The sequence below is a fragment of the Rana temporaria genome, chromosome 4 (genome assembly GCF_905171775.1).
Source record: "Rana temporaria chromosome 4, aRanTem1.1, whole genome shotgun sequence".
NCBI classification, from domain to species: Eukaryota; Metazoa; Chordata; class Amphibia; order Anura; family Ranidae; genus Rana; species Rana temporaria.
This window is the reverse complement of record NC_053492.1, coordinates 65,870,929-65,897,838: the sequence shown is the minus strand read 5'-3', so window position 1 is coordinate 65,897,838 and position 26,910 is coordinate 65,870,929. Positions and strand designations below refer to the sequence as shown.

At 46.2% G+C, this 26,910-nt stretch overlaps 1 protein-coding gene across 1 annotated transcript; it reads left to right on the top strand.

Annotated features, from left to right (window-relative positions):
• On the top strand, window positions 1-26,910 carry UBXN2A (UBX domain protein 2A). The gene is made up of 7 exons (XM_040348521.1): window positions 1-86; window positions 15,016-15,076; window positions 18,635-18,743; window positions 20,794-20,903; window positions 23,094-23,231; window positions 24,150-24,293; window positions 26,670-26,910. Exons 2-7 carry the CDS (start codon window positions 15,033-15,035, stop codon window positions 26,857-26,859), a joined length of 735 nt encoding a protein of 244 aa, XP_040204455.1. The 5' UTR covers window positions 1-86; window positions 15,016-15,032; the 3' UTR covers window positions 26,860-26,910.

The window sequence follows — 26,910 nt, the reverse complement described above, 5'->3', positions numbered from 1 at the left end:
CATTTTCGCGCTCACTTCCGGCAATAGGGGGAGTGTGACGACATGAGAATAGGATTGTGTCAGAAGGAGCGGCGGCGGTGACAATGGTGAGTGGCGGCGATATACGTTTCTGTGTAGGGGGACTGAGCGGCACCGGGGGGTGGTCTCCAGGGAGTGTAGGGTGGAGTTATATGGGGGGCGGGGCGACGTCATGTGTGCCGTGATTTGGTTCTTTCTAGTGTGGCCTGGGTGTGTTCAGCCATAGAGAGGACCTGTCTGTCCCGGGTCTCTGTGTTGTGTCCATTCTTCTTCCTCCTCAGTGGTTGGTGTGTGTATATTGGTGGTGTATGGAGGGGAGAAGCTCTGATCAGAGGAGGATCACAGCCTCTTTCTGACATTGACTTTATAAGTTAAAATCTTTATTTTTGCTAGAAAATTACTTAAAACCCCCAAACATTAAATATTTTTTCTCTAACACCCTAGAGAATAAAATTGCGGTCATTGCAATACTTTCTGTCACGCCATATTAGCGCAGCGGTCTTACAAGCTCACTTTTTTGGGGGAAAATCCACTTTTTTTAATAAAAAAAATAAGACAACAGTAAAGTTAGCCCACTTTTTTTTATATTGTGAAAGATAATGTTACACCGAGTAAATTGATACCCAACATGTCAAACTTTTACCCTTACAAATCTCCATAGGCGACGTTTAAGAAATTCTACAGATTGCATGTTGTGAGTTTAAGAGGAGGTCTAGAGCTAGAATTATTGCTCTCGCTCTAACGTTCGCGGCGATACCTCACATGTGTGGTTTGAACAACGTTTTCATATGTGGGCGCTGCTCACATATGCGTTCACTTCTGCACGTGAACTCGGCGGGACAGGGTGCATTTTACATTTTTTTATTATTTATTGAATTTTTTATATTTTTACACTGTTCTTTAACCACTTCCATACAGGGCACTTATACACCTTCCCGCCCAGACCAATTTTTAGCTTTCGGCGCTGTTGCACTTTGAATGACAATTGCGTCATGCTACACTGTACCTAAACAAATTTTTTTATCATTTTGTACCCACAAATAAAGCTTTCTTTTGGTGGTATTTGATCCCCTCTGGGATATTTATTTTCTGCAAAAAAAAAAAAAAAAAATAACCGAAAATTTAGAAAAAAAAATGTTTTTTTTTGTTTCTGTTATAAAACATTGTAAATAAGTACGTTTTCTGCTTCACTGATGGGCACTGATGGTACTGCACTGATGGGCACTGATAAGGCGGCACTGATGGGCACCGATGAGGTGGCCCTGATGGGCACTAATATGCGGCACGGATGGGCACTGATAGGCAGCATGGATGGGCTTGGATAGGTGGCACGCACGGGCACGGATAGGCGGCACGGACGGGCACGAATAGGCAGCACGGACGGGCACGGATAGGCGGCACGGACGGGCACTGATAGGCGGCATGGATGAGCACTAATAGGTGGCACGTATGGGCATAGATGGGCACTATTGTATGTGTTGTACTAATGGATGCCAATCGGTGCCAAACAATGCCTGCCAATCAGTGATGCCCATTGTGGGCACTGATTGGCATCCATTGCGGCACTGATTGGCATCCATTTTTTGTGTCCTCCTCATCCCTGGTGGTCTAGGGTGGCATCTTTTTTTTTTTTTTTTTCTGGTGGTCTATATGGCCATCCCTGGTGGTCCAGTGGGCATCCTCGGGGGGGGGGGGGCTGTGCTGATGATCGATCAGCACAAAACCCTCCTGTCACAGGAGCAGCCGATCGGCTCTCCTCTACTCGCGTCTGACAGACGCGAGTGAGGAAAAGCTGATTACAGGCTTTTCCTATTTACATCGTGATCAGCCGTGATTGGACACGGCTGATCACGTGGTAAAGAGTCTCCGTGGGAGACTCTTTACCTTGATCGGTGTTGCGGGGTGTCAGACTGACACCCTGCAACAACGATCGCTGCGATGCGCGCCCCCGTGGGCGGTCAGCGGCTCAGAATCCTGAGGACGTCATATGACGTCCAGTCAGGATTCTACAACCACTTTGCCGACGTCAATTTGTAATTGGCGGGCGGCAAGTGGTTAAAAAAAATAAAATAATAGTTTCACTTTTATTCCTATTACAAGGAATGTAAACATCCCTTGTAATAGACAAATCAAGCATGACAGGTCCTCTTAAATATGAGATCTGGGATCAAAAAGTCCCCAGATCTCATATTTACACTAAAATGCAATTAAAAAAGAAATAAAAATTAAACGTTGTTTATAAAAAGTCTCTTTAAGAGCTATAGGCGGAATTGATGTATTGACGTCACTTCCGCCCTGCTATGGTATGGAGACGGGTGGGCGCCATCTTCCCCCTCACTCATATCCATACCAAGCCAGGGAGAAGAACCTGATCGCCTCCGCCGCTGCCGATGGTTCCAGTAAACGGCGGCGGGAGGGGGGGCCCCGCAAGGTCACTTTTATCGGTGGAGGGAGGGGCCCCTCTCCCACCACCGATTAAAGTGATCTTGTGGCGAATCTGCTGCAGAGACCACTTTTATCTGAAACTGGACCGCTCACTGAAGAAGACAATACCGGGGATTATGGATATTCCTCTTCAAGCTGCCGACGTATATCAGCGCGAGCCGGTCGGAAAGGGGTTAAGATCTGTATTCCTAATCCACACAGAGGCCCTTCTATAGCTCTCATCTCCTCCTGTGACTTCCTGTTAGAGGGTGACTACGTTCATTCTCTGTGTAGAATGTAGTCACCCTCTCTTGTTGGCTCCTGTGATGGTCATTATGGGATGTGTAGTGTGCATAGAGCCGTGTACATGGCTGTGACTAACATGCACGGCTCCTTCCATACAAACACAAGGGAAAAGTAGAGGTTTCGGGAGCCCTCAGAGGACATTACATGGCGGCAGAAACGCGCAGTAAGGCCCCTTTCACACTGGGGTGAGAGCAGCGTCAGCGGTAAAGCGCCGCTATTTTTAGCAGCGCTTTACCAACAATTTTGCGGCGCTATTCGGCCGCTAGAAGGACGGTTTTACCCCCCCCGCTAGCGGCCGAGAAAGGGTTAAAAACACCCGCAATGCGCATTGCTGGCGGTAAAGCCGCGGTGTCCCATTGATTTCAATAGGCAGGAGCGGTATACACACCGCTCCTTCACCACTCCGAAGATGCGGCTAGCAGGACTTTTTACCGTCCTGCTAGTGCACCACTCCAGTGTGAAAGCTCTCGGGCTTTATCACTGGAGAAACAGCAGCGGCTGTTTAGGGTCGGTTTGCAGGAGCTATTTTTAGCGCAATAGCGCCTGCAACCCGCTCCAGTGTGAAAGGGGTCTAAGAAACAATTGAATGAAAAATAGATTTCAGGGCTATTCACCGCTTCCCGAACGTATAACTTGCATTGCATTGTCTCTGATGTGCAGGATCATGTACTTAGTACGTGATCCTGCACTTCCGGGTCTGGGACGTGCATGCACGCCACCCGCGGCTCACTCCCATTGTGATTATACACAGGGGGGAGCTGATCTGTGGCTACCACAGGCTCGATGTCCGCCGGAACTCCCAGATCATTAGGCAGAGTCAGAACGGCGATCTGACTATGTAAACAAGACAGATCACTGTTCTGTGAGTAGCTAAGGTATCGAGCCAGGAACATGGATCCACGCCTTCCCCTAGTAAAAGCTCCTCCCACAGTACACAAACACAGGTAACCCTTTGATCACCCCTGACGTTAACCCCTTCCCAGCCAGTGTCACTAGTACAGTGACAGTGCATATTTTTAGCACTGTATTAGTGTCACTGGTAACCCAAAATTGTCAGTTGTCCGATTTGTCCACCACAATATCACAGCCCCGCTATAAATCGCTGATCACCCCCACTTGGCTCTCTGCCTCTTGGAGGACCGGAGCGACATCTGACTTCAACTCGGGCTTAAAGGGATGTTGGGTCTTTTTGACCCCAGATCTCTCAATAAAGAGGACCTGTCATGCTTATTTTTATTACAGGGGATGTTTACATTCCTTGTAATAGGAGTAAAAGTGATCATTTTTTTTTTTTTTTTAAAAAAGTTAAATAAATAAGGAAACAAATATGCCTTGTATTCATTGAAAACAATACAAAACATGTGTTTTTGTTTTCCTTTTGTTTGCATGGTATTGCTTATTTTGCAGACATGTAAACAAATGGTTTGGTTGCTTTGTGATTAATTCCAGGAATCCTTGAATGGCTCTACAATGACACAGCATGAGTGATAACGCGTTTCTTCTAGTAAAGTTGATGAATCAGTACTAGGAAGTATGACGTAGTTGTGGTGTGTGCTCCATAGTTCTAACAGGTTGCCACACACAGCTGTAAGTGCTTTGCCTGAGAGATGATTTGCTAAAGAGGAACCTCAATTCTATACATTAAAAGGGGAAAAAAAGCTAATTTAAAAATAGTTGTAAAAACCATACCTTTCCTCACGGGCTAATGTTACCTTGTATTGCGGCAACTTTGTGGGAGCCTCTTCTGTCTCGAGTCGCCATCTTCACTAACCTTTTTCGCGGAGAAAGACGGAGGTCTTGCTTGTGTATGACCCTCCGCTGGTATACTGGTCCCACACCCCTGCACCCACTACAGGTGCACTTCCCTGGGATTCCGATAGCTCCAGCACTCACCTAGTCCTTTGAATTCTAGGCCCTGGATGTGGTATTGCAGGGAGAAATAGTGGGGTGGCGCTCAGGAAGATGAAACTACAGGGGCAGCCTCCTCAAGAAAGGTATTCAGCATGAAGACAATAGAAACACAGTTTGTCTAAGTCAGTGGTCTCCAAGCTGTCTCCCGCGGGCCGGATTGTTTACCTTTATCCTGCCTTTGGGGCACTGTTCCTCCAAATGATATGAGGCACTATTCCTTCCACTGTCGCCCACGATGGGGCGCCATTCCTCGCGTGGCCCGCCGACGATGGGGCGCCATTCCTCGCGTGGCCCGCCGACGATGGGGCGCCATTCCTCGCGTGGCCCGCCAACGATGGGGCGCCACTCCTCACGTGGCCCTCCAACGATGGGGCGTTATTCCTCACGTGGCCCGCCAACGATGGGGGCGCCATTCCTTGCGTGGCCCGCCAACGATGGGGCGTTATTCCTTGCGTGGCCCGCCAACGATGGGGCGTTATTCCTTGCGTGGCCCTCCAACGATGGGGCGTTATTCCTTGCGTGGCCCTCCAACGATGGGGCGCCACTCCTCACGTGGCCCTCCAACGATGGGGCGCCATTCCTCGCTGATCCCCGCTGAGCCGGTGGATGACAGGGCGGTCCCCACACACTGTGCAGGGACCGCCCTGTCTTTTCTCCGCTCTCCCCTATGGGGGGATCGGATGAACACGGACCGTCTGTCCGTGTTCATCCGATCCGCAGACGAAAGGAAAAATAGGATTTTCCTCCGTCTGCAGAATCGGAGGAATGCGGAGGCGGGGCGTTATTCCTCGCGTGGCCCGCCAACGATGGGGCGTTATTCCTCGCATGGCCCGCCAACGATGGGGCATTATTCCTCGCGTGGCCCGCCAACGATGGGGGCGCCATTTCTCGCGTGGGCCGCCAATGATGGGGGCGCAAATTTCTCGCGTGGCCCGCCAACGATGGGGGCGCCATTTCTTGCGTGGCCCGCCAACGATGGGGGCGCCATTTCTCGCGTGGCCCGATGGGGCGTTATTCCTTGCGTGGCCCGCCAACGATGGGGCGTTATTCCTTGCGTGGCCCTCCAACGATGGGGCGTTATTCCTTGCGTGGCCCTCCAACGATGGGGCGTTATTCCTTGCGTGGCCCTCCAACGATGGGGCGTTATTCCTTGCGTGGCCCTCCAACGATGGGGCGCCACTCCTCACGTGGCCCTCCAACGATGGGGCGCCATTCCTCGCTGATCCCCGCTGAGCCGGTGGATGACAGGGCGGTCCCCACACACTGTGCAGGGACCGCCCTGTCTTTTCTCCGCTCTCCCCTATGGGGGGATCGGATGAACACGGACCGTCTGTCCGTGTTCATCCGATCCGCAGACGAAAGGAAAAATAGGATTTTCCTCCGTCTGCAGAATCGGAGGAATGCGGAGGCGGGGCGTTATTCCTCGCGTGGCCCGCCAACGATGGGGCGTTATTCCTCGCATGGCCCGCCAACGATGGGGCATTATTCCTCGCGTGGCCCGCCAACGATGGGGGCGCCATTTCTCGCGTGGGCCGCCAATGATGGGGGCGCAAATTTCTTGCGTGGCCCGCCAACGATGGGGGCGCCATTTCTTGCGTGGCCCGCCAACGATGGGGGCGCCATTTCTCGCGTGGCCCGCCAACGATGGGGGCGCCATTTCTCGCGTGGCCCGCCAACGATGGGGCGTTATTCCTTGCGTGGCCCGCCAACGATGGGGCGCCACTCCTCACGTGGCCCTCCAACGATGGGGCGTTATTCCTCACGTGGCCCGCCAACGATGGGGGCGCCATTCCTTGCGTGGCCCGCCAACGATGGGGCGTTATTCCTTGCGTGGCCCTCCAACGATGGGGCGTTATTCCTTGCGTGGCCCTCCAACGATGGGGCGCCACTCCTCACGTGGCCCTCCAACGATGGGGCGCCATTCCTCGCTGATCCCCGCTGAGCCGGTGGATGACAGGGCGGTCCCCACACACTGTGCAGGGACCGCCCTGTCTTTTCTCCGCTCTCCCCTATGGGGGGATCGGATGAACACGGACCGTCTGTCCGTGTTCATCCGATCCGCAGACGAAAGGAAAAATAGGATTTTCCTCCGTCTGCAGAATCGGAGGAATGCGGAGGCGGGCGAGATCGGGTGTCAGCGGATGTTCATCCGCTGCCACCCGCGATCTCATAGGGACCAATGTATGTCACTTTTTCATCCGTAAACGGATGGATGAAAAAGCGGAGTGTGAAAGGGGCCTAGCAATAAACTATTTTGTAACAATAATTTTTGTTAATAAGTAATTTTTCTCCTTCACCAATGTGCACTGATGGGGCTGCACTGATAATCAATGCACTGATGATCAGTGCAGAGTAGACCCCCTGTGTCAGTACAGCCGCCTATCGGCTCTCCTCTACTCCTACTCTGTCAGTGCCAGGATAGGAATGCTATCAGTCACTTCCTATTTACTCTGTGATTAGCTGTGCTTGGCTACAGCTGATCAATTGGTAAAAAGCCTATGTGATCGTTTCTTTACTGTGATCGGAGATGAGGTGTGTCCAAGCGACGGGGGTGCACACGAGCAACTTGTTCTGAAGGCCATTATATGACGTCCAGTCAGAACAATGGAACCCCCGCCAGGCCGTCATTCTGCTATACACCGAGCAGCAAGGTGTTAACCTTTCTGTTTTCATTATCCACCTTATTATAGCCCCAGTGACATCATCCCTGGGCATCTGTGCGTCTCTATGCAACGCAGGCAGATCATGGCTGGTGCTGTACAAGGCTTCATAACAACAGAAGCTATGGCATACATGTGATGCTAACCCTCCATGATTCAAGGAACTAAAATGCAATATATGAAACGGGCGGGACAGTAAAACTGGGGAGGAAAGTGCTAGATGATGCTGGATGTCCTCCAGCTAAGACTAGAGGCAGGCTCCAGCCACAGCTTCTAATACACCCTGCATGAAGCTCACAGTGTGCAGGAAAATCAGAGCTGAGGAGAGGACCTGTACAAATGTACAAGACTGAGGGAAAGTCCGGAATTCAGCTTGGATTGCCTGTGCAAGGATTTGTATTTTGTTCCCCATCTGGTATGGAATGGCAGAGAATGTAGTATTGTGTTGTTGTGATTGGAATGTACATTGGAATCAGTCCATGGTAAAGAGAACATCCGTCCTTATTTGGTAGTTCTAGATTTGGGGAATTTTAGGAAGACCTATTCTTCTGCTAGATCTCAGCAAGAAGCTGACAGGCGGCGGGCGGCCTTTCCTCGGACAGAACGAGTGCTGCCGGGGATGATCGGAATTCCTCTGCTATACAGACAATGCACATCATTTAGGGGAATAGACAGGATATTCTGAACACAATGATTAGCAGGTATTGCAGAGTCTTGTAGGAGGATACTAAACCCGAGTGCTACCTACCTGTGTATGATCCTCTGTAGGTGTATATATAGATGTGCTGTCACTGGATCTTCTGTAATCTGGGTGACTCATGTCCTCACTCAGCATTTTCTTCCAGTCTGTCACCTACACTCAATTGTCATATGACTAACTCTGCCATCTGGATGGAAGCTTTGTAACTCTTTCAGGGGAAGTATATCCAGTGCCATTCCACCAGCCATTCTCATCCTTTTCACCACAAATATTATTCAGGTCTTGGGGAACTCCCGCTAACATGATTATATGTATCTGTATCTGTATCTACAGCTCACCGTATATTAGATACACTACACCAGGGGTGTCCAAACTTTTTTCAAAGAGGACAGATTTGATGAAGTGAACATGCGTAAGGGCCGATTATTTTGCCTGACATTCTTTGAAATTCGATCTAAGTGTGTTCGTCCGAGCAACTAATACACTGCCTAACAAGAATTCAATTGCCTTTGTGGCTGTGTGTGGTGAAGAGATGAGCTTGGGCGTGTTATTTGGATATACCGTATTTATCGGCGTATAACATGCACAGGCTTACCATTGCCACCAATGCAGCCTCACCATTGCCACCAATGCAGCCTCACCATTGCCACCAATGCAGCCTCACCATTGCCACCAATGCAGCCTCACCATTGCCACCAATGCAGCCTCACCATTGCCACCAATGCAGCCTCACATGTGCCATCAGTGCAGCCTGATTGTTACCCTGTGGCCTCTTTAATACAAAGTCCCACCTCCTATGATAAACAGAACAGTCGGCCAATGGCATCCCAGGAGACGGGACTTCCAACAGGGACGCTGCTGAGTAAACGGGAGATTCTCTTCATGTAATCTGACGGCGCTCGTCCTGCCCCCTCCAAGGCAGCGCTGATAAATACGGTATATATCTTTTGTGGCCCTGGGGGGGCCACAAACTATATATATATATATCCAAATCCCCAGGGGGCCATATTAAATCAACAGGGGGGCCGCATTTGGCCCACGGGCTGGACTTTGGACATGCCTGCACTACACTGATGATCAGCGGGAGAACAGTCTCCTTACCTGGCTGGTCAGTAAAAACAATGTGCTGTCTGTTACATTGGTGAGTTAATAGGAAAAATGCTCCTTGCATCGGTGATGGGGAGAATGTCTCTTAGATTGTTGATCTGTGAGAAAAAAGTTCTTTACATTGGTTATCAGTGGGAAGAATGCTCCTTACATTGTGCGTCAGTGAGAAGAATGCTCCTTACATTGTGCGTCAGTGGGAAGAATGCTCCTTACATTGGTGGTCAGTGAGAAAAATGCTCCTTACATTGGTGGTCAGTGAGAAAAATGCTCCTTACATTGGTGATCAGTGAGAAGAATGCGCCTTACATTGTGCGTCACTGAGAAGAATGCGCCTTACATTGGTGGTCAGGGGGAAGAATGCTCCTTACATTGTGCGTCAGTGAGAGGAATGCTCCTTACATTGGTGATCAGTGAGAAGAATGCGCCTTACATTGTGCGTCAGTGGGAAGAATGCTCCTTACATTGTGCGTCACTGAGAAGAATGCGCCTTACATTGTGCGTCAGTGAGAGGAATGCTCCTTACATTGTGCGTCAGTGAGAGGAATGCTCCTTACATTGTGCGTCAGTGAGAGGAATGCTCCTTACATTGTGCGTCAGTGAGAGGAATGCTCCTTACATTGTGCGTCACTGAGAAGAATGCGCCTTACATTGGTGGTCAGGGGGAAGAATGCTCCTTGCATTGTGCGTCAGTGAGAAGAATGCTCCTTACATTGGTGGTCAGGGGGAAGAATGCTCCTTACATTGGTTGCGAGTTGGAAGAATGGCCCTTACGTTGGTTGCGAGTGGGAAGAATGGCCCTTACGTTGGTTGCGAGTGGGAAAAATGGCCCTTACGTTGGTTGCGAGTGGGAAGAATGGCCCTTACGTTGGTGGTGAGTGGGAAGAATGGCCCTTACGTTGGTTGCGAGTGGGAAGAATGGCCCTTACGTTGGTTGCGAGTGGGAAGAATGGCCCTTACGTTGGTTGCGAGTGGGAAGAATGGCCCTTACGTTGGTTGCGAGTGGGAAGAATGCTCTTTACGTTGGTTGCGAGTGGGAAGAATGGCCCTTACGTTGGTTGCGAGTGGGAAGAATGGCCCTTACGTGGTTGCGAGTGGGAAGAATAGCCCTTACATTGGTTGCGAGTGGGAAGAATGGCCCTTACGTTGGTCGTTTTTCAGCGTTTTCCATCGTTTTTTTTTTTTCCAGAGTTAGTGTTTTTACAGCTGAAAATCCCTCTTCAAACTAGTTCTGGTTTTTTTTTTCCCAGCCAGAAAACGCCCCTTCCAAAAACAGTGATAAAAGCTTATGTGTACATGGACACAGGATAACATGCTGGGGAGCTTACTGGCTGCAGAATAAAACGCCTGAATCTAAAAACAGCAGCTGTAAATACGTCTGTGTGCATGAGGTCTTACAGGCAGCTAACGTAATTATTGGTGTCAGTGGTTGGTTACATGATAAGAGGAGAAGCTCTCATGAGCCTATACGGCTGGATTTGTCAGGCGGACTTTGCAGGTAAACGAATGCAGGATCCAAGCTGCTACTGCACGCTGCTCAAGGAACACTAGAGCTCGGCTCCCAGTGCGGGTTCTGGCAGCAGATTGTTTTTTTCTACTCACTGAGCTTGCTTTAGAAAGAAAATGAACTGTAGGATTTTGGATGCCTTTTTGTTTAATGCACCTGGAATGTATTTAGCCGATTTTAAACTGAGATTTCAATTAGATTTTAAACTAACCGCTTGCCACCCACGTACCGTCATATGACGTCTTTTAGAGCCGGTGATTCCCTACACCATAAGAACGATCGTAATGGCTGTTCAGCCACTTGATTGTTCTTATAGGTGGCGAGAGGGGACGTCCCCCCTCTCACTGCCCTCCATTGCTTCTTCCGACTCACACCTTCTATCAACGAACCAGAGAAGGAACCAACCGCCCCCAGATGCCGACAATAGAGATTTGCGGCAGGCCAGATGGTCCATGGAGTCTCTATGATTGTTCGGGGTCCGGGCGCGATGTTATGATGAAAATTGAAAAAAAAATGCTGGTGTGTTTTAAGCCATTTGGACTATGTTTTTAGCAAGGATGAGCTCGGGCACGTTGAGACCCTAGTCCACCCTGTCTCTGTGCGCCGCTAAACACAAGCTGCTGAGGCATCTCCGTCCTGCGGCTGCACATATACAATTGGTGTCTATCAGTTCAGCTGCAAGGAGGACATGCCTCGCTTCCTGAAGAAATGGCTCAGGTGGGTTCAGACTAGGATGGGAAAACGTCTGAGCTCATCCCTAGTTTTTAGTCTTCTGGGTTGAATGATGGGTGCCATTCAACTTGGAACACTGAGGACATCTAGTGGCAAAGAAGGGGCACTGAAATTGTTATGATTGAAGGAGAGTATTGCAGCCAGAACTGCTTTTATTTTTTTATTTTTTTCTGACTGGAGACATTTCTAGGGGTGGTTCACATCAGATGCAATTTAGTGCATTTTTAATCTGCATCTAAAACGCATGCACAGTGTTTTCCTTGTATTCCAATGGCTCTAGTTTACACCAGTGCAGTCAACAAAGGTAGAATCTGCTTCAATTTTTCTGTATGGAGCCTGGCAAAGGAGTAAAAAAATGCACCAGAGCATACATGTCCTAAATTGATATGGAGAAAGAGGGCAAAAAAACTACACCAGAACGCATAAAAAAAAGCATAGCAGAAATTGTAGTATGAACCAGCCCTTAAAGTGGAGTTCCACCCATAAATATAACATTACATCAGTAGTTTTAAAAAAATGTCATTGGTCCTTTACGATTTTTTTTTTTTTTTTTTTTTAGATGCCTTCAAAGTGTTGTTGCTAGGCAGAATAGTTAATCTTCCCACTTCCTGCACCTAGGTGCTTAATGCTTCCTAACCTACACCGCACAGACTCCTGGGAATGTAGTGGGTGTAACTTTCCAGGAGTCTGTGCACTCCCCAGTCTCAAAGAATCATGTGACTTGGACAGCACAGGTGCTGAAACCTGATCTGAAACCTATTACACTGCTTGTGCAGCACTAAGCATGTGCGAGATTTGCAAGGCTGAAATCCAGGAAGTCATACAGTCTGGCTTCATGATGCCCACACTTAAGATGGCCCCAGTCAATTTCTATTTTATAAAGTGTCTAAATGCTGTAACAACCTAACAAAACGGACCTTAGTTTACAGACTAACTTCACTAGAATACATTAAGCTTGTGTATTACAGGGGTATTTATATTTAAAAAGTGAAATTGTAGCCGGAACTCCGCTTTAAGGAAAATAAATGGCATTTCAGAAAGGTCATCTTTATTCTTACTTGACTGTCCGGGTATGTCTTCTGCGGGACTGGGCGTTCCTAATTGATTGACAGGCTTCCGACCGGCGCATACAGCGTGTCACGAGTTGCTGAAAGAAGCCGAACGTCGGTGCGCAGGCGCCGTATAGAGCCGACTCGCAGTCCGGCTTCTTTCGGCAACTCGTGACGCGCTGTATGCGACGGTCGGAAGCCTGTCAATCAATTGGGAACGCCCAGTCCCGCAGAAGACATACCCGGAAGCGGCGGTGAAAATACGTTATGTACGGGAATAAAAAAACAAAAAACAGCCGATTGTCATTCTGACAACTCGGCTGAATGTAATGTTACATTTTTTTTTTTTGGGTGAACCCCCGCTTTAAAATAGTGGACATGTTATACTCGCCTGCTCTGTGCACTAGTTTTACACAGAGAAACCCCAAACTTCCTGTTCTATCCTCTTTTGTGTGTCTGCCCCCATAGCAAGTGCTTGACACCCCCCTCCTCCTTTGTCACAGAATTAGATGGACAGCAGCAGAAGCCCCCGTTGCTCTCACTGGGCCCTGTGAGGAGAGAGAGAGCAGCTCAGCTAAGTATTTAGGGGGGCTGGGGGCAGCCAGGGTGGATATAAATCAATGATTTTTTTTAAGATTTTTTTTTTAAATCAATTTTTTTTTTTTTTATCGAATTTTTTTTTATAAAATGCTTTTAGAGTAAAACTATATCTAAAGATAGTTTTCTATTTAAGATACATTAACTAATTTAGTTTATTCAGATTGAAATGAAGCTTGGTTATGTAACAGGAGGCTCATGGGTCTTCAAACTCCGGCCCTCCAGTTGTTCGGGAACTACAATTCCCATCATGCCTAGTCATGTCTGTGAATGTCAGTGTGTTACAATGCCTCATGGGATGTGTAGTTCTACAACAGCTGGAGGGCCGTAGTTTGAGGATCCCTGCTCTATATTCAGCAATATTTACATTTATTGGTAAACTTATTTAAGGAATCCAAGCTCTGCAAGCTGACATAGCATGGCCTGCATTGATGCATTCAAACAATTTCACAGTAATCATGAGATGAACCAAAGTTCAGGAATATTCCTGTATGCCATTGTTTTGCAAATCTATGTACACTACAAACTGTATGATTGAATCGGTTCTGATATCGCTGTTTTACTAACCTGACAGCTTATTATTCTAAATAGGAAATCTTAATTTTGTTTTCAAATATTAAAGATTCTTTATACCAGCAAGAATAAGTCCTTACATTTGAAGAGCACCTGTTATTTCAGATCCATCATGGCAGCGCCTGTTAGCGGGCATCCACTCACCGGCTGTCACCAGGTCCCTCACCTTGTTGTGTCACTGCCGCATCGGACTGTCGGTCAGTCGTTGTGGGACAGAGATGACAGTTGCTTTTTAAAAACTATGATTTAAATCAAGCCTTTTTACTAGCGATTTAAATCGACTTATTTAAATCAAACCCACCCTGGGGGGAGCTGAACTTGAAATTATATATATATATATATATATATATATATATATATATATATATAACACCTTAATGCGGAGAATGCATTCAGGTAAACAAATTTCTAGCCATTACAACTAGGGTTGTCCCGATACCGATACTAGTATCGGGACCGATTCCGAGTATTTGGATTCCCCCGATGCCAAAATAGAATACTCCCCCCCCCGCCCCCGTCGACCCGCCGCATCACTGCTGCCGCCGACTGGTTAATACGCGCGGGGAACATTACACCTTTCATTTGAATAGCTGTAATGATTCGCGCCGCGTATAGACGCTCCCCCTTGCTCGGGTGAACTGTCCAATCCCGAGCAAGGGGGAGTGTCTATACGCAGCGCGGCGCGAATCATCACAGCTGTAATGTTCCCCGCGCGTATTAACCAGTCGGCGGCAGCGGGATGCAGGTAAGGGGGACATGGCTGGATATGGGGGTAGACATGGCTGGATATGGGGGGAGACATGGCTGCATATGGGGGGACATGGATGCATATGGATGCATATGGGGGGACATGGCTGCATATGGGGGGACATGGCTGCATATGGGGGGACATGGCTGCATATGGGGGGAGGCATGGCTGGATATGGGGGGGGACATGGCTGGATATGGGGGGGGACATGGCTGCATATGGGGGGAGACATGGCTGCATCTGTGGGGGGGACATGGCTGCATCTGTGGGGGGGACATGGCTGGATATGGGGGGGGACATGGCTGCATCTGTGGGGGGGACATGGCTGCATCTGTGGGGGGGACATGGCTGCATCTGTGGGGGGGACATGGCTGCATCTGTGGGGGGACATGGCTGCATCTGTGGCGGGGACATGGCTGCATCTGTGGGGGGGACATGGCTGCATTTGGGGACACATTTAAAAAAAAGTATCGGTATTCGGTATCGGCGAGTACTTGAAAAAAAGTATCGGTACTTGTACTCAGTCCTAAAAAAGTGGTATCGGGACAACCCTAATTACAACTCCTTTAATGTCTTGTATTAGACCCTTTGTGTATTGGATATCAGGTGTAAATTTCACGGACTACAATTATACTAAGTTACATTGCCAGGAATATGATATTTTATTTTTGTCTTCCCTATAACAGGATAAAGTGATACAAAGATGAGGGAAGCCAACAACACAGACAAAATGAAACCTCAAAACAGGTAATGTAAATGTTCTTGTTTATATTTCATGTTTTTGACCTATTCAGTAAGTTTTGAATTTCTGATATATTAAAATGGATGTAAACCTGATTCATGAAATTTGACCTAGGCACGTATATATGTAGTGCTGTCTTATCTCTCTCCTAAGTCCCGAGTCTTCTGCTGCTCTGTTCTTCTGTTATCAGCATGATAACTTCTTTTTTTTTTTTTTTTTTTTCTTAAAGTGTATTTTGTGCGTGAACTCGAGAGAGGAGCCGGACTGCAGGAGTTGGGAGTAGGCAGGCCTCCCCCAGAGGCAATCTGCCACCTTTCTCCATGCCCCGGGTGGCAATGGCAGGTGTGTGAGGGGGTCCTCCCACACAGCCCGCCCTACCTGCTCCGCTTTGAAGCCCAACGAGGCAGAGGGACTCCCTATAAGGGAGTGAGAGGATCTAGCCCGCTCAACCAGCCCCGTTAGTCCTTCGCCTCTCTTTTTAGAGACCGCGTGATCAAAGTGCGTGCATGTTAACCCAATTTCGAGTGCGTGTAAGTGGGGTGGTTTTTGTGGAAGGGGGGTGGGCGTACTAAGCGCAGGCTTACCTCGCATAGCACACCCACCGGGAGCCGGGCTGAGACCACCAAACTCAATTCACATGTAGCCGAGACCGTGATCCGAACCCCTAGCTGTAGAGGCGAATGGCTTGTCAGCGCAGTGCCAATCGCGTTGAGCCACTGCAGCTCCTCAGCATGATAACTTCTGACAAGTTCTCTGACATAGGGGATAAAAGCAGCTGTAAATTTGTGTCAGGGTGGGTGCTATACATAGATTAGCAGAGAGTTAGTCTATTCACAGCACAGCTCTGCAAATGTCTTCCTTCCTATTCTTATGTGGGGGTGCCTTTCCTCCAATCAGCTGTCACACAGTGTATACCAAGACTACACTCCCACTGCTGAACAGGAAGAAAAAATGTCTAACACAATGTGAACTTTCTAAAGAATATAGCAAGATGAAGACAGCAGATGTACATGTAAAACCTATGTAGGGAGATTTGTTTCTACTCTGTGTATCATCTGAGGCTGTTCACTTCACTGGGTTTATGTGAGGGTTCACATGCACTTTAAATTATCCTTGGCAGATCTTAATAGTTGCCTTTTTAATTCTCTAAAATATTCCTATATTCCTGGCCGATGTCCCTTGTAATAGAAAAGGTTAAGTGATTCTAAAGGTATTAATTAAAAAAATAATAATTACATACTCTGTGCAATTGTTTTGCACGGAGCAGCCATAATTGCCTTCTTTTCGGGTTCCCTGCTTGGTGGTCTTGGCTCGGCCACGGCTCACTGGCTGTGATTGACAGCAGCAGGAGCCAATAACTTTCATTGCTGTTTGACCATTGAGGAGAGAGAGACACTGCTCTCATGCAGATCATTGGATCGGGATAGGGCTCAGGTAAGTATAAGGGGGGCTGCACCCAGAATGCATTTAAGACAAAAAACCTTTCGCCTTTTAGAACCACTTTAGTTGGGTGGTGAGTCCATTCTTTGCTCTTTTGCAGAGATGCAGCACTCCTGCTATTGTCCACTTCAAATGTATTCATAGCGTGTCCTCTTCTGGGTCCTGTGATGATGTAGCTGCCAGCTTCTTGGTGCCTAGCAGGAAATGTACCATCTGACACACAAGTGTTGGATACCTCTGCAAGAAACCAAAAAAATGGTCTCGCCACCTGCAGGAAAAATAGGTGTTCATCCTCTTTAATTCTAGCATGCAGCTGCCTGGATCTTAAAACTGAACTTACTTTTGCAGCGAGTCTCTCCTTCCACTGCAAGTGTTTACTGCTCAGAAGAGACAGCAATAAAAAGAATCTGAGATTTTAGGGCCACAACCACAAAAGGGATACGCCGTCGTATCTACTGATACGCCGTCGTATCCCTGTTTCTATCTTTGGAACTGATCCACAGAATCAGTTTCCAAAAGATAGGCAGAAGATCCGACATGTGTTTACACTGCCGGATCTTAGGATGCAGTACCGCAGCCGCCGCTGGGGACATTTCGAGTCGAAATGCCGCTTCGGGTATGCAAATTGGCACTTACGGAGATCCACGAAGCTTTTACACTTCGGTTTTTCTCCGTAAGTATTAAGTTGCATGTGTAAAATTAGGGCTGCTTTTACAAAGTGTAAACTGTTTACACCTTGTAAAAGTAGACCCTTCTTACCCGCGACGCTGTTATTTTTTTTAAAAAAATAAATACATTTCCGCCGTATGTTTTTTTTTTCCCGACGCAACTTTTTTGACCCGGCACGATTCACGAAGCTCGGCATAACGTAATTTCGCGCTATGCACGTCGGGAAAATGACATCACGAGCATGCGCAGTACGTCCGGCGCGGGAGCGCGCCTAATTTAAATGGGACTCGCCCCCATTTGAATAGGAACGCCTTGCGCCGGCAGAATTTAAGTTACACACCCGAAAATTTCTAGGTAAGTGCTTTGTGGATCGGGCACTTAGGTAGAAATTTTCCGGCAGTGTAACTTAAATGGGAAAAGATAAGTTACGGCGGCTGGCTGTGGATCTGGCCCTTGGTCTCTCAGGCCTCGTACACACGATAGGTTAAATAGAGGACAATGGTCTGATGGACCGTTTTCATCGGTCAAAACCGATCGTGTGTGGGCCCCATAGGTTATTTAACCATAGGATAAAAAAAAGCCAACTTGCTTTAAATTTAACCGATGTATTCCTAACCAATAGGTCAAAACCAATCGTTAGTAGGCACGACCATTGGTTAAAAACCTGTGCATGCTCAGAATCAAGTCGACGCATGCTTGGAAGCATTGAACTTCGTTTTTTTCAGCAGGTCGTTGTGTTTTACGTCACCGCGTTCTGACATGATCAATAAAAACATATTCCACTCCTTGACTTCCCCTGACATACAGTATATATTGGCACGCAATACATAGAAATAGTAACACTTATATTACTTTATTTCCATTACGTTAGACTGACTGCTGATACAATAGGAGCAATTCTCACCAGTTTATTGCACTGTGCTGAAAAACAGTAGAACAGGCTGTACTTTTTTTATCCATTTAATGCAATGTGTGTAAACGCACTGCAACATTTAATTAGTCTGAATTTTCCTTTAAAACAAAAGTTTACTGAAGACTAAAGAAAAAAAGTATTAAGGCGCAAGGCATGTTAAACAGCATGTCAACACGCATGCATTTACCTGTGTACACCTGTGTACAGTGTACACATTGGGGAGTTAATCGACATTTAAATCATAGAATAAAATGCATAATTTTTATTTACAGTAAAACAATTTTTAAAATGAACACTGGTCAAAAGAGAAACTTTTTTTTTTATTCTTCGAAATGTTTTTATCTATACATTTCATGGAAAATAAAATATTTTTTGCAAGATAATCTTGCCAAAAGAAAGCCTAGGTTGTTGCTCAAACAATAAATATATTACTGTAGCATATTAAGCACTAACAAGGCCCTTCGCAGAAAGGCTGGTCCATGTGGTTATACAGATACGAAAGCTGAAGTGGATACATTTTAGAATATTCTTTTTATTTCAGAGCTTCCAGGAGCAGGGGAGGTGAGCGGAAAAGGTGTGACTCGTTTGTGAACAGCTTGTTTGAAGAAGCAAAAGACGCTGGCGTTCCTAATGCTTCTCCAGAAGACGAGGTAATTTGTGTAATGCCGCGTACACACGGTCGTTTTTTGTCTTGTAAAAAAACGTTGTTTTTTCTCATGAAAAAAAAACGACGTTTTTCAAACTTAATTTTAAAAAACTACGTTGCCTACACACCATCGTTTTTTCAAAATGCTCTAGCAAAGCGCGGTTACGTTCAGCATGTACGGCGCCACTCTGTTCCATTCAAGCTCGCGTCATAACTTGCTTCTGAGCATGCGCGGGTTTAAAAACGTTGTTTTAAACGTTGTTTTAGCCTACACACGATCATTTTTTATGACGCAAAAAACGACGTTTTGAAAAACGACATAAAAAATTGAAGCATGTTCGAATTTTTTTTTTGTCGTTTTTCAGAAGACATAAAACGACGTTTTCCCCACACACGGTTATTTTAAATGACGTTTTTAAAAATGTCGTTTGTTTTTCATCACAAAAAACGACCGCGTGTACCGGTGATCTGACATGCTGGTTCCATGTATCATGGAAGTTCCAGCGCATGCGCGAACTGATGCGCTGAGATATTTCCAGCCATCGGGAAAGTTCCTTCAAGCACTGCGCAGGTGCAAACTTGCTGACGGAAATCCCCGAACGGCGGCCGGCATCCAGGGCGACGTGGATTTTGAGGTAAGTGGCCAGTCGGCCTCACCTCCTCGCTGCGCTCGGACGGCTCGCTTCGCTCGGCCTCCTGGCTCTTTTTTTAACATCCTCCAATCCACGGGGATGTTAAAGAATGAGCCTGGATGCCGGGCGAGGTTCGGGGATTTCCGTCGGGAAGTTTGCGCCTGCGCAGTCAGTGGAGGAACTTCCCCCATAGGGGAACATTGAGGACAAGTCACCGGCATTAGAATGATTCAAAAGTGCTCTGTCAGGTGCAATGCATCAAGGTTTGTGTTGTATTTCCAAACTTTCAGTTATATTGGTGTGGTTTGCCTTAGTTATTTCCAGGCTTTTAGATGCATACATCTGGTGGTCTGTGTTCTTGTGTGGTCTATGGACACACCCAGGGAGCATGCACACATGGGTGCCTTCTTGGCAACCAGTTTGCTGCAGGTGGCACCCAGAGGGGGATACAGCATCGGTGCGATGCTGCATCTGTCTCTCCGGCACCTCTAACACTGTGAAACCAAGCGATCGATCACCACCAATCCCTCAGTTCTCACAGCTTCCCTTGAACCCTCTCACCGTTCCCACAGGGAAGTACAGCCAAACGAGCTTTGGCTGTACTTCTCCTTTTAAGCTGATCACAATTGCATATATAAATCATTTAAACACTGTAGCTCCCTTTTAAAGGAAACCTATACTGATCACCCAAGTATGCAGACCATGTGTTCTGACTTTCTTCTGACATCACTAGCTTCTTACTTGCTTCAGGTCAGTGAATCAAAGTATTAAGGCTGGGCAATAGCATTTATCAGAAGTTGGAAATGGCAATCTGCACATTTTTCTCAGTACAGTCTTCCTTTTAAAGGGGTGAAAAAAGACCTTGCTGTGTCCGGCCCCCCTGTTTTACTTACCTGAGCCCCTAATTTCTGTGGGCGCGATCCGGCATCGCACTCTCCACGGCTTCTCGGCTCTTCATTGGATAGATTGTTAGCAGCGCAGCCATTGGCTCCCACTGCTGTCAATCAAATCCAATAATGCATTTGGCGGCTGTGGACGCCGAGTGTATGACACGGGAGCGCGCCCGCAAGCTAACTCCCTCTGGAGAGCGATTCCCAGAGGTGGTTATCTATTGCGGGGAGGAGCCGGAGTGGGACCCCAGAAGAGGATGATCGAGGCCACTCTGTGTAAAACTAACTGCACAGTGGAGGTGAGTATGATATGTTTGTTTAAAAAAAAAAAAAAAGTACAACCGATACCACATATGTATTTTAGCTGCGTATTCTGTTGGTTGCTTACAGTTTCGCTTTAACAGAGATGAGACACTTGGTTGTATTTGTAGGATGTCTGTTTTTTGGTACATATCTTCTTCCTTTCTGTAGTGTAATCTCCATACTGCTTTCAGTGACTTGTTGTAATTTAACATGAAGCTTTTCCTTGCAGGCAGAAGTTGTTATCCGAATGTGGAAAAATGGTTTTACAATCAACGATGGTGATCTCAGGGACTATACAGATGCTGCAAATCGCCAGTTCATGGACTCCGTCAGGAAAGGGTAAGAGATGTAGTTTTCTGTTGTCGTCATCATGATAAACACATTACTTGTCTCCTTAAAGTGGGAGTAAACTCCCATGCATAATTTGTATCTATAGGTAAGCCTTATTATTGGCTTACTGCTAGATAATGTAAATATCTCCTAAATGTGCACTGTTTAGGAGATATTTACTGTACAAGCTGCCACTTACGTCACTGGCGCATGTGCTTTGAAGGAACGCCCACCCGGGGACGTTCCTTCAGAGTCCTGTGCCATAAATGGCGGCACCTGTGCGCATGCACGGGAGTGACATCATGGCGACTCCAGCACCCTCACACAGCTGATATCCGCGAATCCAGAAGGAAGATGAGTGAAGATGGAAGACTTGTCAGCGGTGACAGCTGGAAAGGCTTTGTTTTAAGGTAAGTTTCACAAAATGTGCTAGTATGCAATGCATACTAGCACATTATGGCTTTACCTTACAGGTTCCAAAAAAACAACAAAAAAAAACCCCCACACAGCGGGTTACTACCGCCTTAATGGACTTCCTGGCTACTTGACTGGACAGACCACATCCTAATATTTTCCTTATAGAACTCGGTAAACAGACAAAAGCACCTCCAGTCCAATTTAGATTGTAAGCTCCTCGAGTGCAAGGACTGATGTGAATGTACAATATGTAAAGCGCTGTGTAAATTGTTGTTGCTATATACATATCTGTAATACCAGCAATATATATTGGTATATTTTCAATGAGCACAAATTTTTGAGTTTTATTTTTTATTTTTTTTATTAATGGATCCGTGCCATGGTGGACTACACATTAGAGAATCGTAGGTCTTTGTAATTGACTGTGTTAGATCCAGGCCAGACTTGCCAGTCACTTCACTCCTGTAAAGCCACATGTTAGTGATTTTTATCTGCGACAGATCAGACTAATAATTAGAAGAATAATCTAGCAGAAATATAATCTATTATCTGCCCATTCGCAAGTATGCCAAAGAAATGCAAGACCCTGTTGTCCTGTATAAAATTGCAATGCGTAGATCTCTCTGTGAAGTAATTATGCCTTTAGGGGGGCACAGTGGTGTAGTGGGTAGCGCTCTCGCCTAGAAGTAAAAAGGGTCGCTTGTTCGAATCCCGACCACGACACTACCTGCCTGGAGTTTGCATGTTCTCCCTGTGCCTGCGCGGGTTTCCCTGTGCTTGCGTGTGTTTCCTCCGGGTTCTCTGGTTTCTTCCCAAACTTCAAAGACATGCTGGTAGATTAATTGGCTTCTGTCTAAATTGGCCCCAATATATCAAACACGTTGTGATCCTACGGGGTAAATGACCGCGCTATATCAAGATGCAACTCAACTCAACTTTATGCATCTGTCCTTTTTTTCCTCTCACCTAAGTAGCTTGTGAAAAACTATATAGCACATTGCAGCCTTTCTCAACCCTATCAATACAGAAGAGCCATTGAAATACCCTTTATGTCTCTGGGACCACTGCTAATATTTAGTTTATCTACAGCTCAGGGTACATTAATATAACAAGTAAGTTGAGATATAAGAATAAATAAAAGAATATGGCATACTTTGAAGGTATTTGATACCCATGCCTGCTCTGTACAGCTAAATTATTTTCAGTAATAAAAATCAAATTGAACAAATAATAATGGCCAGGAAATGTACAGTGAAACTTTTGAGTGTTCTCTCACATTGGTACTCGGTAGATAATTACCCCCACCCCGCCTACATTGATAGTGAATGGACAAACGCCTATTTACATTGGTGGTCTGTGAGCATTAATCCCCTTACATTGGTGGACAGTGGGTCATTTAATTTTTGGCCACCTTCCACAGTCCAGGGTGGTCAGTTGCGAGAAAAACCATCTTGCACTGATGGTCCGTGGGAAAATGCTGCTTCTCACGTTGGTGGTCAGTAGGAAAGAACAGCCCTGTTGCACAAGTGGTTAATGGGGGAAGAATGCTCTAAAATTGGTTGGTGGGGAAATGTCTTCTAGAAAAGGGCTAAAAGGTCATTGGTGGTTACTCATCTTAAAGACAGAAAATTTTGTTCACCGAACCCCTAGCATCCCCTAAAAGAACTCTGGATGTGAAAGACTTGTGTATTTTCTAGCTTTACTTGTACATGACATATAGCAGTATATAAGTAGTATTGAAAAAGTGATGTGTATTGAAGAATCAATCATGTCATCGTTCAGGGAGCTGCCATCAGAGCTACAGAGAACGTCGGAGAAAGAAGAGGTGGCTGTAAATGTGGAAGATAGAAAGAGTGAAAAATATTTATTAAAGAAGAAGCGAGTGGATCCATTCTCTGGAAAGGGTTATAGACTGGGAAGGTAAGATTTTTGCAGATGATATTGCCATGATCCTGGCACAAGCACTTCTACCTGAGGATGACAGGCGGGCAACCATTATCCCGGCACAAGCACTTCTACCTGAGGATGGCGGGTGGGCTTTGGTGCCTAGCGGCCGCATATTTGCATGCAATAGCACCAATAGAGCTGTGCCGAGAGCACACATTACCGGATGCTAACGGAAAGCTCCTGATTGCCGCTTGCGATCTGAAGCTTTCCGATCATGTGACCGTGTGACAGCCAATCGTAGTGGTCACATGATCATAAGCGCCTGGCATTCTAAACCCCTTAAAGGGCTGGCAGGCACTGGCGCTAAGGGGTTAATAATTCAATTTTATTGCCTAGGCGAGCGAAACATGTAGCCCACTTTCCCATGACTCACACTTGCAGCCTCCTGGAATACACGTTGCACATCCCAGAAGGCTGCACAACTGCCAGTGCCTAAAATCTCTGAAGATATTGCACCTACATAGATGACACCATGGCAACCAGTAAACAGTATTTTGGATAGCGAGATCTTTCGCAAGATTCAGCAGCGCATCACCATGCAACCATCTGTGAAAAATCAAGATGTGACATTCGGACTACTTTATTAATTCCGAGGAAAAGTTATGAGATAGTTATATTCAATAAAGTCTTAATAATTAACAGCTCGCTACTGCGGAATCTAAATAATTCTGGCAACATTATGGCAGTGAGGAGGGCCTCGTTAGACTCGTGTGACTTGTAAATATTCTCTTACTCAGTTAGGAGCAGGAGAAGCAGGTTTATATATGATAATTTACAAGGTTTGATAATTTTATCATGACTCTTTTTGTTTAATATTTTTTCTTTTTTAATATAAATATATATTTATAGGTTTCTTAGGGTACATATATAGTAATTATATTTTTCTCTCAGTGCCACACCAACAGTTATTAACAAAGCAGTGAATGGCATGCGCTTTCCTGTTGTGGAGCTGAATGATCTGGAGCCTTCTACAAACCTCAAGATCTGGCTGACAGATGGGAAGAGAATTGTGCAAAAGTTTAACACCTCACACAGGTAAACCTTGCTGCCCAATAGTACAAGGCAAAGGCTGTTCTGCATTTGGGTGAAAGAACATAATTTTAAAGGAACACTAAAGTAAAATGTTTTTTTTTTGTAAAATAACAAACATGTTATACTTACCGCCACTGTGCAGCTCGTTTTGCACAGAGTGTCCCTGAATCCTGTCTTCTGGGGTCCCTTAGCGCCTGTCTCGGCTCCTCCTCGCAAGAGCTTTCCACCTTCATGTGAACGAGCTTGCATGGTGGAAAGCGTTTGCGGGCGCGCTCCCGTGATACAGCGGCGGGCATAGCCGCCGACTGTATCACTCGGCCCCGCCCCCCGGCGCGTCGCGTCATCGGATGTGATTGACAGCAGCGCCAGCCAATGGCTGCGCTGCTATCAATCCGTCCAGCCTAGCTAATCAACGGCCAGGCTGGGAACTGAAGAGGATCACTGGGACGCGCGCGGGACTTTCGAGGGGTGAGGTAAGTAAAACGGGGGTTCGGGGGGGGGGGCGGTACCGTCGGATGTTTTTTCACATAGGATGCATTAAGGTGAAAAAACATTGACCTTTGCAACCCCTTTAAAGATGAACTACCCTGGTAGTCTAGGGACACGTTGCCTGCACAACTAAAAATATAAAGCACACTATAGAATTATACAATTTAAACTCATCCAACCTTTTTCAAACTTCACATAAGTATTGCTAGCAGTTTGTAGATTAACTCTCACCACATGGCATTATCTGCTTCCTCCCTTTGACAGCTAGCAGCTGGCACTGTGCACCACTGCTATCTGTCAGACTGAGCTGTCGCTGACAGCCCTGATCCACGCACGGGACTAGGGACCCATCAAAGTGGTTCATAATCATGTGATCATTTTGTCATCTATGGCATAATGATCACCTGCAGGTTGGAGATATTAAAAACATGGCGGGGCTTTAATTAAAACAATGAAAGACTTATACTTCCTTTATAAGAAATGTGAAAATAATTCAGGTAGCCATATTCAAGTATTCTGCGTAGCATCAGTGATTGCTGCTAATCTCCTCCTACACATAATCAATAGTGGCCCATCACTATGATGGATTATCCCATTGGCCAGTTGCAAGGTGAGGAAGGGTAAATGTTGCCCAATCGGATCGCCCAGCAGTTGGATGAAGCCGAGGAATGCTGCTTGCAAATTTGTGCACCTTTTTGGAGGCTTCCATTACATACGTGTTAACAATCTTTAAAGGGATAATCATAATTCTTGAGTGCTAGTCTGTATATACCCCTTCATTACCTGATCAGTTTTCAGTGCCATGGTCTTTTTACTGGCAATTATTCGTCCATGCAAGACTGTACCCAAATGATATATATCATAATTTTAAGACCGATAGCGGTTTCGTTTGGTTTCTGTTATAAAACATATAAAAAAAAAAATGTCAGAACTGCACAAATGCCTCCAAAATGACTAGAGATGCACCTAAATTTCGGAAAATGGTGTTCTCTGCAAAATGCTGATAAGAGAAAGGGTATCACAAACACACCACATTTTTGCCACGATTTTATCGCGAATTCGCAATGATTTTACCATGATTACTGTGCTTATGGTGTGTTTTTCATAGGTCATGTGACTCATCAAAAACGCAACACGGGCGCGTTAATGATGTGTTCTTGCTGTGTTTTCAATGCATTTAAACTGGAAGGTGTTTTTTTTTCTGACCAAAAATGCACCAAGCTGGATTTTTAACACCACAATGGAAGCGCAATGGACTACTGTGAAGACATACATAGAATTTAAAGGGATACACCCCATGATCAAAGGACCGTTCTCATTGGTTAACTGATGGTCTGATGTGCCTACACACCATCAGTTAAAAAAACGATCGTGTCGGAACGCAGTGACGTAAAAAACACGACGTGCAGAGAAAAATTAAGTTCAATGCTTCCAAGCATGCGTCGACTTGATTCTGAGCATGCGCAGGTTTTTAACCGATGGTTTTGTGTACTAACTATCGGTTTTGACCTATCGGTTAGGCGTCCATCGGTTGAATTTTAAAGCAAGTTCAAAATTTTTGGACCGAAGGATAACTGACCGATGGCGCCCACACACAGTGTTTTTCATCGGTTTAGACTGATCGTGTGTACGCGGCCTAAGAGAACACTGATCAGTGCTGCCGGCTTTAACCGGCAGCACTGATGGAATGGCTGTACAGAAGGCTAGTTGTACAGATCCACTTTCCTCATACATGGATCAAACGTTGGCCAGTCCCTGCTGAACCAGCTGGTTTTTGATAAATTTATTGCCAGCTTAAGGATGTCATGTAAAAAAACAAAAAGTTTGGACTGGATATGCAAGTTTTTTAAGGCCTGTTTTGTTCTAAAGTTTTAATTTTATCTCCTACAGGATCAGTGATGTGCGGCAATTCCTGGAGAGCATGCCTTGCAAGTCTAAGAAGCTGCCCTTCAAATTGGCCACCTCTTTCCCTCTGTGTGACATCTTGGATGAGACCATCACCATCCAGGAAGCCCACCTCAACAATGCTGTTCTGGTCCAAAGACTGCAGAAAACCACAGAACCCTTCAGGGACTTTTAGTCAATAATCCATCAGAAATCGGTGCTATAAACCTCTGAGGCTGAAAATTTA

What these genes read in the sequence shown, in the direction of transcription:
- UBXN2A (XM_040348521.1), top strand. Translation starts at nt 15,033, where the DNA reads ATGAGGGAAGCCAACAACACAGACAAAATGAAACCTCAAAACAG. An exon ending in AAAATGAAACCTCAAAACAG is followed by an intron (nt 15,077 to 18,634) that starts GTAATGTAAATG and finishes TTTTTATTTCAG; the next exon opens with AGCTTCCAGGAGCAGGGGAG. An exon ending in AAGGGTTATAGACTGGGAAG is followed by an intron (nt 23,232 to 24,149) that starts GTAAGATTTTTG and finishes TTTTTCTCTCAG; the next exon opens with TGCCACACCAACAGTTATTA.